The sequence below is a fragment of the Pygocentrus nattereri genome, chromosome 25, assembly GCF_015220715.1.
Source record: "Pygocentrus nattereri isolate fPygNat1 chromosome 25, fPygNat1.pri, whole genome shotgun sequence".
In the NCBI taxonomy this organism is placed as follows: Eukaryota; Metazoa; Chordata; class Actinopteri; order Characiformes; family Serrasalmidae; genus Pygocentrus; species Pygocentrus nattereri.
This window is the reverse complement of record NC_051235.1, coordinates 25,875,885-25,891,510: the sequence shown is the minus strand read 5'-3', so window position 1 is coordinate 25,891,510 and position 15,626 is coordinate 25,875,885. Positions and strand designations below refer to the sequence as shown.

The 15,626-nt window shown below is 39.8% G+C and overlaps 1 protein-coding gene across 4 annotated transcripts in view; it reads left to right on the top strand.

Moving 5' to 3' along the window:
* Nucleotides 1–393: 393 nt before the first annotated feature.
* ppip5k1a (diphosphoinositol pentakisphosphate kinase 1a) overlaps nt 394–15,626 on the top strand; it is a 56,799-nt gene continuing 41,566 nt past the window's right edge. For 2 of the 4 annotated variants that reach the window (XM_037534405.1, XM_017711633.1), the window contains exons 1-7: nt 394–458; nt 6,425–6,889; nt 7,859–8,054; nt 10,117–10,207; nt 10,342–10,427; nt 12,937–13,091; nt 15,427–15,528. In XM_037534405.1, the coding sequence (XP_037390302.1) occupies nt 6,740–6,889; nt 7,859–8,054; nt 10,117–10,207; nt 10,342–10,427; nt 12,937–13,091; nt 15,427–15,528 (780 nt within the window). In that variant the 5' untranslated portion in view covers nt 394–458; nt 6,425–6,739. Of the gene's footprint in view, nt 459–6,424; nt 6,902–7,858; nt 8,055–10,116; nt 10,208–10,341; nt 10,428–12,936; nt 13,092–15,426; nt 15,529–15,626 lie in introns of all 4 variants that reach the window. The other 2 variants (XM_017711634.1, XM_017711632.1) reach the window with 1 other exon arrangement.

Here is a 15,626-nt window from a genome sequence, read left to right as displayed (position 1 = left end):
TGAGGCAACATCATATTAAACCCTATGGATTAAGAATGGGATGTCACTGAAGTTCATATGCATGTGAAGGCAGACGAGCGAATACTCGTCTAATAATGTGTATATATATATATATATATATATATACACACACACACACACACACACACACACACACACACACACACACACACACACACACACACATATATATATGAACCTCTCTGTCTTGTTTATATGTTTTGTTTCTGTATCTTTTTCCGAGATAAATTAATATTTTGGTCATATTTCAGTTGAAGTGCACCTCGGGGCTCTGCTTGAGACGTGCCAGCAGAGCGTTGGCTCCGCCTCCTTTCGGTGCCTCGTTCCTATTGGTCGGCGGCTTTGTTTATTCCTGCGACCTCACCAAGTTCGGTTTCACTCGGTGGCTGTCAGGGAGCTGACAGCGGTGAGAGCGAGCCGAGAAAGCCCCTCAGACTGTGAGTAAAATTAAAGATTACATTATGTAGCGCAGCATTTCTGCTTGCGGGACGTTGGTATGATAATCTCGGGCTGTGTCTCGTTTCATTTGGCTTGACATTACCCGCAGAGCCAGATAGAGGTTTCTTGTTTATCCCAGCGCTAGCAGACAGTTAGCAGGTGAGCTAGTTTAGCGTTAGCTTCCCAGCTAACTGCCAGTGAAAACATGCAGTGTCGGATTGCTCCTGATAAACGGTTAAAGTCGGACAGACACCTCGCAGCAAGCAGCCAGAGCCGTTTAGTAAAGGTTTCGTAAACTCTAGAAGCTGTTGTCGGTTCTTTGTGCAGGTGATGATGCACGACTGGCGAGTAAAATGGTTTAAAACGCTACATACACTACACTAATGTCTTATTTCTTTGAAAAAAAAACATGTTGGCCAGTGGACAGAGACGCGTGACTGGACACATCTGAAGCATCAAACTTAGTTTTTGCCTGAATGGGGAAAATGTTCTCCCTGTATGTTCATTACAACCTCATTACTGTATAAATATATCAGCCATAACATTAAATACAGGAGCACTTTGTAGTTCTACAGATACAGACTGTAGTCCATCTGTTTCTCTGATACTTTGTCACCCTGTTCTTCAGTGGTCAGGACCCCCGTGGACCCTCACAGAGCGGGTACTATTTGGGTGGTGGGTCATTGACACTAGAACATTCTGTAAGTTAACGTCAGACTCTCCGCAGCACTTTACTGCAGTGTGTGTTTTTGATGAAAAGCTGTTCATTTAACTCTTTGTTCTTGATTTTTCTCTTTTCATTGGTTAAGTTTGTTTATTATGTGTAATACTTTCTATTAGATGTTATTAAGTGATACTTTTTTACTCCCACAAACGGGGAAATTCCACCTCCGCATTTAACTCATCCGTGAAGTGAAACACCACATACACACTAGTGAATACACACACACTAGGGAGCAGTGAGCACACTTGCCTGGAGTGGTGTGCAGCCCTATCAATGGCGCCCAGGGAGCAATTGGGGGTTAGGTGTCTTGCTCAAGGACACCTCAGTCATGGACTGTCGGCACTGGGGATCGAACCGGCAACCTTCCGGTCACATGGCCGGTTCCCTAAACTCCAGCCCACGACTGCCCATGAGAGCAGGGCAGACAGCTGCTGTAACTGAAATGACTTCAAACCCTGTGAAATTATTAAAGTAATTTCAGTGTGACCTTGTGCTGCACACAGGCTTCATAGCACATTCACCAATCAGCCACTTCATTAAAACTATCTCTATGTTTCTACACTGATTATCAATCTTATCAGCTTCACGTGGCATATAGGGGCACTCTGTAGTTGTACAGTCTGTAGTCCATCTGATTCTGATACTTTGTTAGCCCCTTTTCAGCCTGTTCTTCAGTGGTCAGGACCCCCACAGGACCACCACAGATCAGGTATTATTCGGGTGGTGGGTCATTCTCAGTACTGCAGTGACACTGGCGTGGTGGTGGTGTGTTAGTGTGTGTTGCACTGGTACGAGTTGATCAGACATAGCAGTGCTGCTGGAGATTTCAAACACTGTCCACTCACTGTCCACTCTATTAGACACTCCTACCTTTTCGGTCCACCTTGTAGATGTAAAGTCAGAGACGATTGCTCATCTGCTGCTGCACAGTTTGTGTTGGTCATCCTCTAGTCCTTCATCAGGGGGCACAGGATGCTGCCCACATTACTGCTGTGTCTGATCCACTCAGAACAGCGCAACACACACTAACACACCACCACATCAGTGTCACTGCAGTGCTGAGAATGATCCACCACTTGAGTAATACCTGCTTTGTGGTGGTTCTGAGAGGGTTCATGGGGGTCCTGACCACAGAAGAACTGGGTAAAAGGGGGCTAACAAAGTATCAGCGAAACAGATGGACTGCAGTCTGTAACTGTAGAACTACGAAGTGCTCCTATATGGTGAGTGGAGCTGATAAAGGGAACTATGGGTGTAGCAAGGAGAAATGCTGCAGAAAGCACTGGTTTGCATGCGTTCCTTTCTAGTAATATGAGATGGGTGCTGTAAGGTAATGTTATCCTCCTGGTGGTGGAAAGTAGTGTGTGAAATCTACAGGTGTGTAGACTGCCATGCAATAGTTCTTGTGTTAGGAACTAGTTAAACGTCATGAGCAGATTGCAAATATTGTTTCTCTGGTACACTATATCTTAAGATAAGATAGCAGATAAATAGGTTATTGAGTGAGGTAAAAGGCAAAATGACTTGCAGTGTTATTGGCTGTTAGCCACACCTCTCACTTTGGAGCTTTAGAAGAATAGCAGCCACAACATGCTTTAGTTCCTTTGCTGATAGATGGTGGATGTGGTGAGAAGCTGAGGCTGGTTGTAGGCTCTCTGCTGTATGTGGACTACTGAGCAGGTGTAGGATAAAGAAGGATTTCCAATACTTCTAATACGCTGTGCAGGTGAGGGCTAATCCTGTTAGGTGTGGAACCAGCTTTACTCAAAATAAAATGTGTGAGCCAAGATCTAAAACATATTTTTATAAAGTGGATTTATGACTGTTTTAGTTTTATTTTTGTGTTTTGAATTATCGTGATTAAAGGTGAACGATAGGGCAGAATATGTGACCTGGGCCGAGATCCAGTTAGCTTCTGAATTTACAACAGTTACTCTACTGCTGTCAGTCAGAGCAAAACCTCGTATCTCCAAAACGGCAACTTCACAGGAGAAGGAAAAAACATGCTTTACTCTGAATGCGAGTCAATGGAACCAGATGTTTTTCCAAGTCATTTTGGGCCCTTTGTTTTTGTCTGTTCATCAAGAGATTTACACACAGTGTAAAGGGCAGCAGGCATTTTCAAATTATGGCAAAAACTGAAAAACGAAGTTTTGTTCTGACAGCAGTGTTTTGTTGTTGTTTACAGGCTTTGTGTAATTGATCTACATCTGTCTTCTTTAGAAGTAGAAGTAGAAGTACTAATGATATCTATCGAATACTCAGCGCTCAGAAAAGTGCATTGTGACAGTAATGACAACATATCGCCGTGTTGGATGTACCACTCCTTGAGAATCTTTTAATTGATATCGAACATTTACATTATGTGGAGGTTCGTTAAACTTTAAAAAAGGGGTCTTCACGCTCACAACACTCATTCGCAACAGCAAATCTGTAAGGAGCCATCTATTGAAAGGTTCTTTAGGGAACCAAAAATGATTCTTCTATGACATCACTCCAAAGGATCCCTCTTTTTTCCCAATGGGGGTGGATGATGGGGGTTATATCAAGAGTCTGATGCATAATAGTACATTTTCATCCACATTTTGGAAATTTTAATTTACTTGACATATCTGCGCTGTGTTACTTTACTGGCTGAGTAGAAGAAACAACTGTCAAGCTCAAACATCTGTGTCAAAGAAAAAGAAGTAGTTTTGCATTAAATTAGCCCCAGGCTGTTCTCTCAACCTTTTATTAAATTTAGTATCTTGTTATTAAAAACATTTGTTTCTCAGGGTTGATTTAAAACATGCAATTAAGTGTGAACTAACGCTAAGCTCAGAGTAAGAAAGTTACTGTTGCTGTGGCTCAGATTAGGTGGGACCCTGTGTTTAAGAACGCTTTCTTTGGTCTGTTTTTGCTTTTGCAGTCTATTGAATCTGCTGAGGTCAGGGCAGAAGCTGTGATCTGAATGTAAGCATGATAATTACAATGGCTGCTTGAAATTCTCTCAGTTCCAGAGAGACCACCCCATGTGCAGGCTCTGAGCTGGACAAGGCGTGTGCTGTGTGCAGTTTCTTTTCTCCACTGGCCGTTTGTAGTGGTCTTGGCAGTATTGGAGGATTTTGCAGCTGCAACATGCAGCAATACAATAGCAAAATATTATGTTGTGTGATTTTTTTTCTAAACTGGAGTTAAAAAAAAAACATTTAAAGATGCAGAGAAACTGGGACTCCTAATAACCATGCAAGGACTGATAGACCACCGAAACTGACCCCATCAGTTAAACAGTATTTGAAGCTTTCATCTTTGAGAGACAGAGGAGAAAATCAAGCTGCTTCAGATCTGAAAATATCTACAGGTGTTTCTGTCCATCCTTCCACTGGGGGAAGATGACTTGGCGCTATGGGTCTGAAAGAACGTGTAGCTGTGAGGAAGCCATATTGACATGATAGCATCACGCAGTTGCTGATATAACGCAGGATGGATCCATGCTTTCATGTTGTTTACACCAAATTCTGACCCGACCATCTGAACATCGCAGCTGAAATTGTAGTCTCAGTTTCCTGTTCTTAGCTGACAGGAGTGGCACCCGGTGTGGTGGTCTGCCGCTGTAGCCCATCTTCTTCAAGGTTCGGCATGTTGTGCGCTCAGAGACGGTATTCTGCATTCCTTGGTTGTAACAAGTGGTTATTTGAGTTACTGTTGCCTTTCTATCATCTGGAACCAGTCTGCCCATTCTCCTCTGACCTCTCACATCAAAAAGGCTTTTTTTGTCCACACAACTGACCGCTCACTGGATATTTCCTCTTTTTCTGACCGTTCTCTGTAAACAGCAGATCAGCAGTTTCTGAAATACTCAGACCAGCCCGTCTGGCACCAACAACCACGCCACGTTCAAAGTCACTTAAATCCCCTTTCTTCCCCGTTCTGATGCTCGGGCTTCACTTAAGCATGTTGTCTTGACCACCTCTACATGCCTAAATGCATTGAGTTGCGGCCATGTGATTGGCTCATTAACTATTTGTGTTAACAAACAGTTGAACAGGTGTACCTAATAAAGTGGCCAGTGAGTGTATATTTAGTTGTTCTGTATAATGATCTTTTTGTAATTCACTAAATTGAGCATTATTATACAAATAAAACAAAAATGTGTTTGTTTGTTTCATCCTGCGCTCCTTTTCTCCCTCGCCTATATTCCCCTGCCTAAGATGAGATACAAGATGTACAGGATCATATTAAACAATACAAAAGATCAGATCAAACATAGACATGGATTGAATTAAAAACTGTCATTTTTTGTTAAACGTGTTTCTTGCTTTATTGCTGATGCTAAAAAAAAAGAATTTTATAACATAATGCATGCCTGGAAATTTAATAAATGAAAGGTTGTAATTGTAATGTGTAGCAACATTGCAAATTAATATATTGTGTAGCCCTAACCAGAATATTTAATGTCTGCTTTATTCCCCCCTTTTCACTGCTAGAGAGATAATTAGCTCCATCTTTAGTTTATTTTGGTAAATTTTTGGTAATGTTTTATTTGGAGTGGTCCTTTGTAGGTGATCAATAAACTCTGAACAAAGTATCAGTAACACATCAACACCATATCAGTGAAGTAGCAGTAGTAAAGCGTCTGAATGCACTGAAGAAAATGTCTTGAAGATGTTCTGTTCATTACTTACACTAAGTAGATGTTTTGTTATTGTGTTACTTGCATTATGCAAAATCTAACCTTGCCCAAAATCTAATCCTCACCCTGGCTCTAATCCTCACCCTCACCCTGGCCCTAATCCTCACCCTCACCCTGGCTCTAATCCTCACCCTTACCCTGGCCCTAATCCTCACCCTGGCCCTAATCCTCACCCTTACCCTGGCTCTAATCCTCACCCTTACCCTGGCCCTAATCCTCACCCTTACCCTGGCCCTAATCCTCACCCTCACCCTGGCCCTAATCCTCACCCTCACCCTGGCTCTAATCCTCACCCTGGCCCTAATCCTCACCCTCACCCTGGCCGTAATCCTGACCCTCATCGCGCTGGCCGTAATCCTGACCCTCATCGCGCTGGCCGTAATCCTGTCCCTCACGCTGGCCCTAATCCTGACCCCAACCTTAACCCAAAACTCAGTCCTAACCCTTGTATATTTTTGACATGTTACTGAAAGTCTCTTGAGTGTTTGTTTCATCTAAAAGAGCCACTCAAAATCAAGTGTCACCAAATTTTTAAATGCATGATCTCTGTCCTCTGTGCTTGTTTGCAGGTAAGAAGTTGTTCCTCTTCTCCATGAAGTGCTGCTCTTGTGCTTTGGATCTTTGGAATGATTCATACTAAATCCCGTGAATGGACAACAACAACTGACAACACCTTCACTTACTCTGCTATTTCACCTGTGTCCACTCCCACTCTGCTCCATCTGACCTTCTTTGACCCCTCCCACTGCCTCTCCAGCTGCCTGTCCAGTTTGGGGAAAGCTGTGCCCGGGCCTGGTGCCCTCCCCACCCTCAGTGGTGGCCCACGCTGAGTGTTGGCGTGCGATGGCGCGGCGGGACGCTGAGGGTTGCCGCTGTGGACTGTGATGTCAGAGCCCAGCAGCCCCGGCGAGAGCCAGCGCGGCGCTCCCAGATTCTTCGTGGGCTGCGAGGAGGATGAGAGCGAGGGCCTGGACGGCTACGGCAGCATGAGGACTGACATGGAGCTGTTCGAGGACGACCAGGAGGCAGACTCGGTAAGGACAAAGGTGGTTTTCCGAGCTTCTTCTATGCTGTATATGTAGAGTTTTGTTCTGTAATGCTGTACATCCATTTGGAGAAATTTTGGACACAAGTACTTTGTAAAAATATTTTTAGGCAGGGATTTGTTTACTTATTTGTTTAAAGGAAAATAATTGAAAATTCATGAAAAGTAATTTGAGCACAGCAGCTGTCTTTAACATTGTATGGAAATTTTATGATGATTAGACCAACAGAAATTCCCCAAAATTGCATGGAATAAAATCTTTTTACACTAATTTAGATTAAAAGTAAAGAACAGCAATGGTGTGTGTGTGTGTGTATGTGTGTATGTATGTATATGTATATTACTTTGTGTGTCGGAAAAAACCTCATATCTCCATTTTTGACGTTTTTCAGTTTTTGACACAATTTGAAAAAAACCTGTTACCCTTTACTAAATTTCATGAAGAATGGACTAAAAGAAACGACCGAAAACGACTTTGAAAAAAGTTTGGTTCCATTGAATTACATAAAAAAATAAAGTAAGTTTTTCCTCCTATTTTGGAGATACCAGGTTTTGTTTTTTCTCATATATATATATATATATATATATATATATATATATATATATACACACACACACATGCACACACAACCAATTAATAAACATTGAATAAAAAAAATCACATTTCCTTTTGATGTCTTAATCTAAAGCTGTCAAATTTCATTATATTATTAATAATTATGAATATAAGTTGACATAATAATGTAATTTCTTTGAAATATTTCAGCAATTTTAATTCTGGCTTTCAGTTTAAAACCTTCTGTCCAGAGAGATGTTCTGCTGACTTCACCACGATAAGCTGACCTGCCTGAGCTTTTTAAGTATAAGGATGGCGAAAACACAGTAACGACCATTTTGGTTAGCGGTGGTAATGGTGATGTTTGTGTACTCCTCCCTCTTTGCTGGTGCCTCTCTGCAGCCTCCTGAACGTCAGATTGTGGTGGGGATCTGCTGTATGATGAAGAAGTCCAAGTCCAAACCCATGACTCAGATCCTGGAGCGGCTCTGCAAGTTTGAGTACATCACTGTGGTCATCTTCCCCGAGGACGTCATACTGAATGAGCCGGTGGAGAAATGGCCCCTCTGTGACTGCCTGATCTCCTTCCACTCCAAAGGTGACTACATGACCTTGGTAGACGTCGGGACAAATAAGATTTCCATTTGGCAGTAGCTCTCATTGAGACCTTTTCAGACCTTTTCAGACAAAAGCCTCATGGTCAGCGTCATAAATTTGCTTATCTGTGAATAGTGACGTGTAAAGTCTTGAAGATTTTAATTGGTGAAAAACTTGAAAAGCGCTTGCACAGCTGATGAAGGACTTTTTTTCAGGGGATCCATAAAATGAAATTTGAAGTTTTGGTGGTCCCAAATTTTTTGCATTATGCGATTTTTCTTCACCAATGTTGATGGAATATACTTTGATGAAATAGAACATATAATATTTATTTATTTATTTAGATATGATTTACAAAACAAAGCAAAATGGATTTTTGTCTTCATAGCTGAACAAGATAGTCAACATTATTATATGAACGAAGCTGCAGGTTTGTTGTTTTATCTCAGCATGGCCGTCTCTGTGGAGAAGTGTGAATTGTTTTTTATGGGGGGGGGGTCTTCTCACCCTTCCCCTTTCATCCCTCATTGGTTTATAGCAGCTAAACACAGAGTCACAGTGTTTCACACACAGAGAGTCAACAGCAGCCTAGTTTATCTGATAACAGAGTTCCAGGGAAAATATTACATTTGCTTACTTTAATGAAAATATCTGAGTCGATTTGAATTCCACCATGGGCTGGGGGGCAGGGGTGGGTAGGGGTGGGGAATGTCAAGGAAATGTCAAGGTTTGTGTGTGTGGGTGTGTGTTTATTTATGTAGTGGGGTCCAAATCACTGACACAACACTGAAAATCTAAGAATTGGAAATTGTGAAACATTTAAAATGTTCAAGACTTTACAGGTCACTGTTCAAAGTTAAGCAAATTTATGATGCTGACCATGAGGCTTTTGTCTGAAAAGGTCATTTTTTATTTTTATCTCTTCCTTTGAAGTTTGTGCTTCATGGTTCTCGGGAAGATTTGATTTACTATCCAAAGGCTTTTGCAGAAATTTGTGGAGCCCATGCCAGCTCAAGTACCCACTGTCATGAAAGTAAAAGCAGGACATATGAAGTACTAAGATATTCTGAAATTTGTTTTAAAAGTTCAGAGATTCTGCTTTTAATTCTAATTATTTTGCTGATAATATTATCTGTAACAAAATTATTTTTAAATTAGAAAAGAATGCAAATTACAAGCATTTTCTCTGGTGGTCTCAGACTTTTGGACCCCACCTTGAAGATTCACAGCATTTTCTGATTTTCCCCCCAACTTTTCCATACACTTAAAAATGGTTGGTCTTCAAAGGTTCTTTAGTAAAGAAATTTGTTCTACATAGAACCATGAACGCTCAGAGAACCCTTTGCGTGATTAAAGGGTTCTTTGCATCATGACCGGATTCTTCAGATTGATGGAGAATGTGCTGTAGATGGTTCTATATAGCAAAAAAAAAGGGTTCTTCTGTGTCACAAGTCTGACATCATAACAATAGAAAAATCTGTTTTGGTGCTGTACGGAACCCTTTTTTGAAAGCTTCTATATAGAACCATTTACAGCACATTCTCCATCCAACTAAAGAAACTTTTCATGATGCAAAGAATCTGTAGTCATGCAAAGGGTTCTTTGAGTGTTCATGGTTCTATATAGAACCATTTAATGTATTAAAGTAAAATAAGGGCATATCGCCTACTAAGAAGTTCTAATATACGTATAAACCATCTACATTACATTTTCCGTCAATCTGAAGAACCTTTTCATCATGCAAAGAACGCTTTAGTCATCAAGTACTAAGAAATTCTGAAAACCATATTAAAAGTTCAGGGATTCTGCTTTTCATTCAAATTATGAAGATAATAATAGATGCTGTATTGAAAACGTTATTATACAATTATACAAGTTAGAAGCATTTTTGCTGGTGGTCTCAAACTTTTGAACCCCACTTTGAAGATTTGCAGCATTTTTTGATTTCCTTCAACTTGAGCACACATTTAAAAATGATGTTTTTTTTTTTTTTGTTTGTGTTCATGGTTCATATCTGCCTTTTACTTAATTGTCCTCAAATTTCCTCTTCTGTTCATTGACAGGATTTCCGTTGGATAAGGCAGTGAGTTATGCGAAGCTCCGTAACCCGCTGCTCATCAACGATCTCAATATGCAGTATTACATACAGGACAGGTACGACTGAAGCCTTCTGCACCACATTCGGCGCGGTTTGTCTAGAACCTGCATTAACATTAAAATAACCTGTGTCTTATACACTTTAAATGCAGCCGAGGCTTTTTGGTGATGCTGCTGTAATGTCTTTTTAGGAGGGAAGTGTATCGCATTCTGCAGGAAGAGGGGATTGACCTGCCGCGCTACGCTGTGCTGAACCGAGACCCAGACAAACCTGATGGTATGTCAGTGGCAGAACTCTAGATAAATTCCAGAGTCTCTATGAGCTTTTACTTGTTATGGATGAGAGGAGAATGAGTAAAAGGACTCTAGGACAGCAGAACATCCTGTTCTTTGTTTTCCTTCTGCTTTATTTTAGCCCCCGTGTGTATAAATAGCTGCTAATGTAGAGCAGTTAGGAGAGTGCATTGCTTTGAGGGCTCCATTAAGCATCCATTAACCCCGGGGGTGCCAAACTCAGCTCTTATGCATGAACAGTCCTGTAGAGTTATCCAGGTAATCACAGCTTTCAAAGACAGCTGGAGAGTAAAACTAGATGTGTTAGATCTGGGTTTAAAATAGTCTCAGCAGGCTGAATCTCCAGTAGCAGTGTTGGATGCCAGTTTATCTTTCAAAGCTGTGACTTTCTCAGAGTACAGTTATACAAATAAAATCATTCCCTGTACAAAGAAATAATAAATATGACTCAGTCACATCAGGAGTATTGTACATACAGTTATCCTGTTATTTTTCTTTTAGTTTTACTGTCTTTTATGCTTTTTCTTGTTACAAAGGAGAGATAACATTAACTGGGTTTCTAGCTACATATTTTTACATGTATTTTAAAATAAAGACTGAAAAAAACCTTGTTGGAAAGACTTAGTTATCAAATAAAATTGCTAAAATTGTAACAAAAGTTTTTGCACACGCTTTAGTGCAATACAATTTTTAGCAGATTTTTTTTGGAGAAAAAATATGGCATATTGCAATGGAAACACCTGAATAAGGGAAGTAATGAAGAAATTAAAATATTCCTTTATCTTATGAAAGAAAAAAAACATAATTATGATATTAGACAGTGAACCTGTGATATTTAAGGTATGCTTAAGGTGCCCAGGCTTCCTCCGAGACCTGCGAAACCAGCCGTGGCTTCTTTTCGAACTGCCGCTCCTGCAACGTCACTGGACAGCCGAACGCTGTCTGAGGAAAGCTCCAACCGCCAGATCTGTTATGTCAGCTAACAGACGCCTGCATTGACTAGAATCGCATTGAGTGATGGGGGGAGAAGGGGGGCCAGTTGTACTCGCTTGGACTCCCGGCTACGGACGCCAAGGAACGAACTCGCGATCTCCTGACGATAGAGCCAGCACTTAGACAGCTTTTACCAGATTAATAGGCATTTACTGCACTATTAAGTTTGTCAGTGAGCTAAAAGAGGCGGGTAATATGACAATATGTTAACACTATCGTGATTGTGCTTTTCTGCGTATATCATATACAATTCCATTTGTACTTAAAGAGCACTGACCCGTTCCATTAAAAGGAGAACATAACTCGGCCTGTTTAATTGGTTTAAATGCTTGTAGTATTTGTGAAAAGTTGAATAAAAAAAATTGTACCCAGAGTTTTAAGTGGCAGTTTTTAAATGTAGCGCTACTAGTGCAATGTGTATGTGTCAAAATATCATGACACATGACTTTAAAACAAAACAGCAACGAGAAGCTGCTCATCATTAAAGATTTGTATATAGACTCCTTCCATGGTTCTCAGAAGTGTTTTATGCATGTTATAGATTTGTTTTCTTTTATTGAGCTGATGGAAAAGCAGCTTACTACATATACATGTTCGTAACATCAACATTTGACAGTGGGATGGGAACCTGGCTAATGGAATAAAATAGAAGATGGGGAAAAAATTTGTCAGTGACCTTATAAACTGAATATGTAGGGTTATGTGAGTATGGGGACAGTGCTGCTATGGAATGGTTCCATTCTTCGTTATGCTAGATCAGTTTTCATGACAATTCAAGTTATAATTCTGGCTTTCCTCTCTGCCATATTAAAGCCCTTTCCTAAAAAAGGAAAATGTCTATTTGGAGCCTTTTATATCTATTGTTTTAATCATGTTTCTTATTTTTATTCTAATTTTTTATCTCCTTCTTTTAAATTTGATTAACTTCTTTTAAATCTATTGTTTTAATTATGTTTTTAAAATTTTTTTAATTTACATAAATTTTATTTTATTTACATTAATTACATTTTTCTGTATTTTTTCATTTGTAAAGCACTTTGAATGACTGTGTATGAAAGGTGCTATATAAATAAACTTGCCTTGCCTTGCCTTGCCTTAAACTATCGTCTTATGCCAAATTTGAACACCCCCAGTTAAACGATGTTGATTTTCTATGTGAAAAAGAATTTTTTTTGTGCACAATTTCTATTTATTTGCTCAGTTTAACCTATTGGAAAACAATAAAACATGAGATAGACAATGTGACATAGCTTTAGCACCGGGCACATTTTATGTTATGCTTTTTTGTTGAATTCAGGGGAAAAAACCCCAATAATTATGCATCAGTCTGAATACATGTTAACTTATTATCTCTTAAAATCAACTTTTACATTCATAGGTAAGGCTGTCCATGTTCACACTTTCGTTTACATGTTCCAGTCACTGCTGGAGGAACCTGCTGCAACTATTTATTGTATTTTTTTTACTGTTTTGAGTATTTACTGTTTCTTATCTTCCAGAATGTAACCTGGTGGAGGGAGAGGACCATGTGGAGGTGAACGGCGAGATCTTCCCCAAGCCCTTTGTAGAAAAGCCTGTGTCTGCAGAAGATCACAATGTCTACATCTACTATCCAACCTCAGCTGGTGGAGGCAGCCAGCGCCTCTTCCGAAAGGTTTTATTTTTATTTTAGTTGTTTTTTTTTTTTCTCTCCCTGACTCCCTTTCCTCCATGTGTTCAGCTTCTCCATAGTGTTGTAATAGACCCACGTCATTACTGGCAAACGGAGAAGCTCATCGCTCATCCAGAAATAGAGCAGACTCTTTGCTTTGTGGGATGCCATAAAACCCACAAGTACATTGCTGACATTTGGATCCACCACCAGCACTTGGCCACTAAACATGTATTTCTCCAACAGCACCTGTTATTATGGAGCATGAATTAAGGAATAAGAGGTGTTTTTGTGCCTTGTCACCCATCAGTTTTGATGTAACTGAAGGGTGACTTGGCACAGAATTCATGATGAATCATGACACTTCAGATGAGAGTGCTCAAATGCACATTTACCAACATCTGGTCTAGTCAGTAGCCCCTAAAGCTTTAGGCATATTGTTTGGTTATTAGTCTTCTCAAATGTACAGTATATCAAAAATGTATGTATTTATTGTCATTTCAAGGGAGTTGCTTGGAATTTGCCTTGGTGGCCTGAACACAAACAATAAAGATAATGCAGAAAATATCAAGGCCCATAGAAGATGAAGAGAGACCTGTAAATAAACCCACGTGGCACTCATGCACACTATCTACTAATATTTGCTGAGAATATGATGCGTATGTGTGTGTTGTTGCTAAGCATTCTTATTATACTGCGCTTACATATGTGTTCCTTAATAAGAGATAAACTGCAATATGATAAAAGAATGCTTAGCATTTAATATAAATCAACTGGCTGAATCATCTCCGCAGTTATTAATAGATACAGTAGTGCCCACAAGTCACAGCCAATATATATTGAATAAATACAAATAGGCAAACACAGTAAAACATGACAAGAATATCTTTTTAAAAAAAAATGTATTAATGCAGGTTTAATTATTCACTTCTTGCTGCACTTCCAGGTTTTGTATATCAGCAGCACAGCTGATTTATTTAATGAAGGATTGATCAGATGAAGTACGTATACTAGGCATTGGATAGTAACTGTAAATACTAGACTTCTTTAAGCAGAGCTTTGGAGATGTTTAAGGTATCACTCACGTATAATAAAATCACAGTGGATTCCCAGAGGAAAGAAATATTCTAAATAAGCTCTCCTCTTTGTCTCTGGTATTTCTCCTAGATGTGGTTAAGTACAATTTGAAATCAGAGTTAGATTTAAGGCATTTTTTTCCTTTTTCTGAAATTTGGCTCCCGAGAAGTAAAACTCAGATTTTCTTACATTGATCAAAATGTTGTCACGTGCCTTAACTCTTTAATGTCTGATCGTCTCACCACAGTCTCGGCTGAAATAATATCTCCATAAGAAAAGTGTAAGATCTCATTGTCGTCTGTCAGAGCAAAAGAAGAACTCATGCTTTTCTCCTGCATCACCAGAATTTCTCACAGAGAAATGCTGATGTTAATCTCCTCTTTTCCCCTTAGGGGTGCAGGAGGAACAGTTCAGAAACGATTCAGAAATCAATGATCCTTGGTCAATATAATATTGATTATAAATAACCAATATAATAACTATCGATTATATATTGATTATAATATTGATTATATACTGCTTTATTTCTTTGAGACAGTCTTAAGAAAGAAAAAAAACATCTGTGGGTTGTTTGTTTATTCATTTGTGTTTATTCTAACGCTAGTGTTTTTTTTTTTTTTGTTTTTTTTTTAACAAATGAATGCTTACTGTCCAGCATTACATAGCATTGTCAGATGTCACACTTTCACCCAATGTTGTAAATCCATAGACTTTTGCAATAGCTGAGCTGTCTTGCTACTCTAGTACCACCAAGACATCAGGAGGTGTATTTAGACTTATTTTTAGGTATGCACTGATATGAGAATTGTGGACAATGTTGTATAGTAAATATTTGTATTAATTAGATTAAGATGAAGAGACCCTTATTAGTCCCACAATGGGGAAATTTCATCTCCACATTTAACCCATCTGTGTAGTGAAACACCACATACACACTAGTGAAGACACACACTAGGGGCAGTCAGCACACTTGCCTGGAGCAGTGGGCAGCCCTGTCCTCAGCGCCCGGGGAACAGTTGGGTTGAGATACCTTGGTCAAGCGCACCTCCGTCATGTACTGTCGGCTCAGGGGATCGAGCCGGCAACCATCTAAACATCTATCCAGTGCAAATATATAACAGAATTTGTGCAGTAACTACTATAAATTGCTCATAAACCTCTGTATATATTTACAAGAGTGAGTAATTGTCTGGACGGGACTTTAATGGGACGTTTAAACTCTCCAATGCAAACATTCTCAAAGCTTTTCTTACTCCTGCAGATCGGAAGCCGAAGCAGTGTGTATTCTCCAGAGAGCAGCGTGAGAAAGACGGGATCCTACATATATGAAGAGTTCATGCCTACAGACGGCACAGATGTGAAGGTACGGTTTAACGCGGTCATCTGAGACTGTGAGGCTGTGCTCTGAAGTTTTGCTGTGGAAAATTCAGCTATAGTACACTGAAAAGGGTACTGTCCACC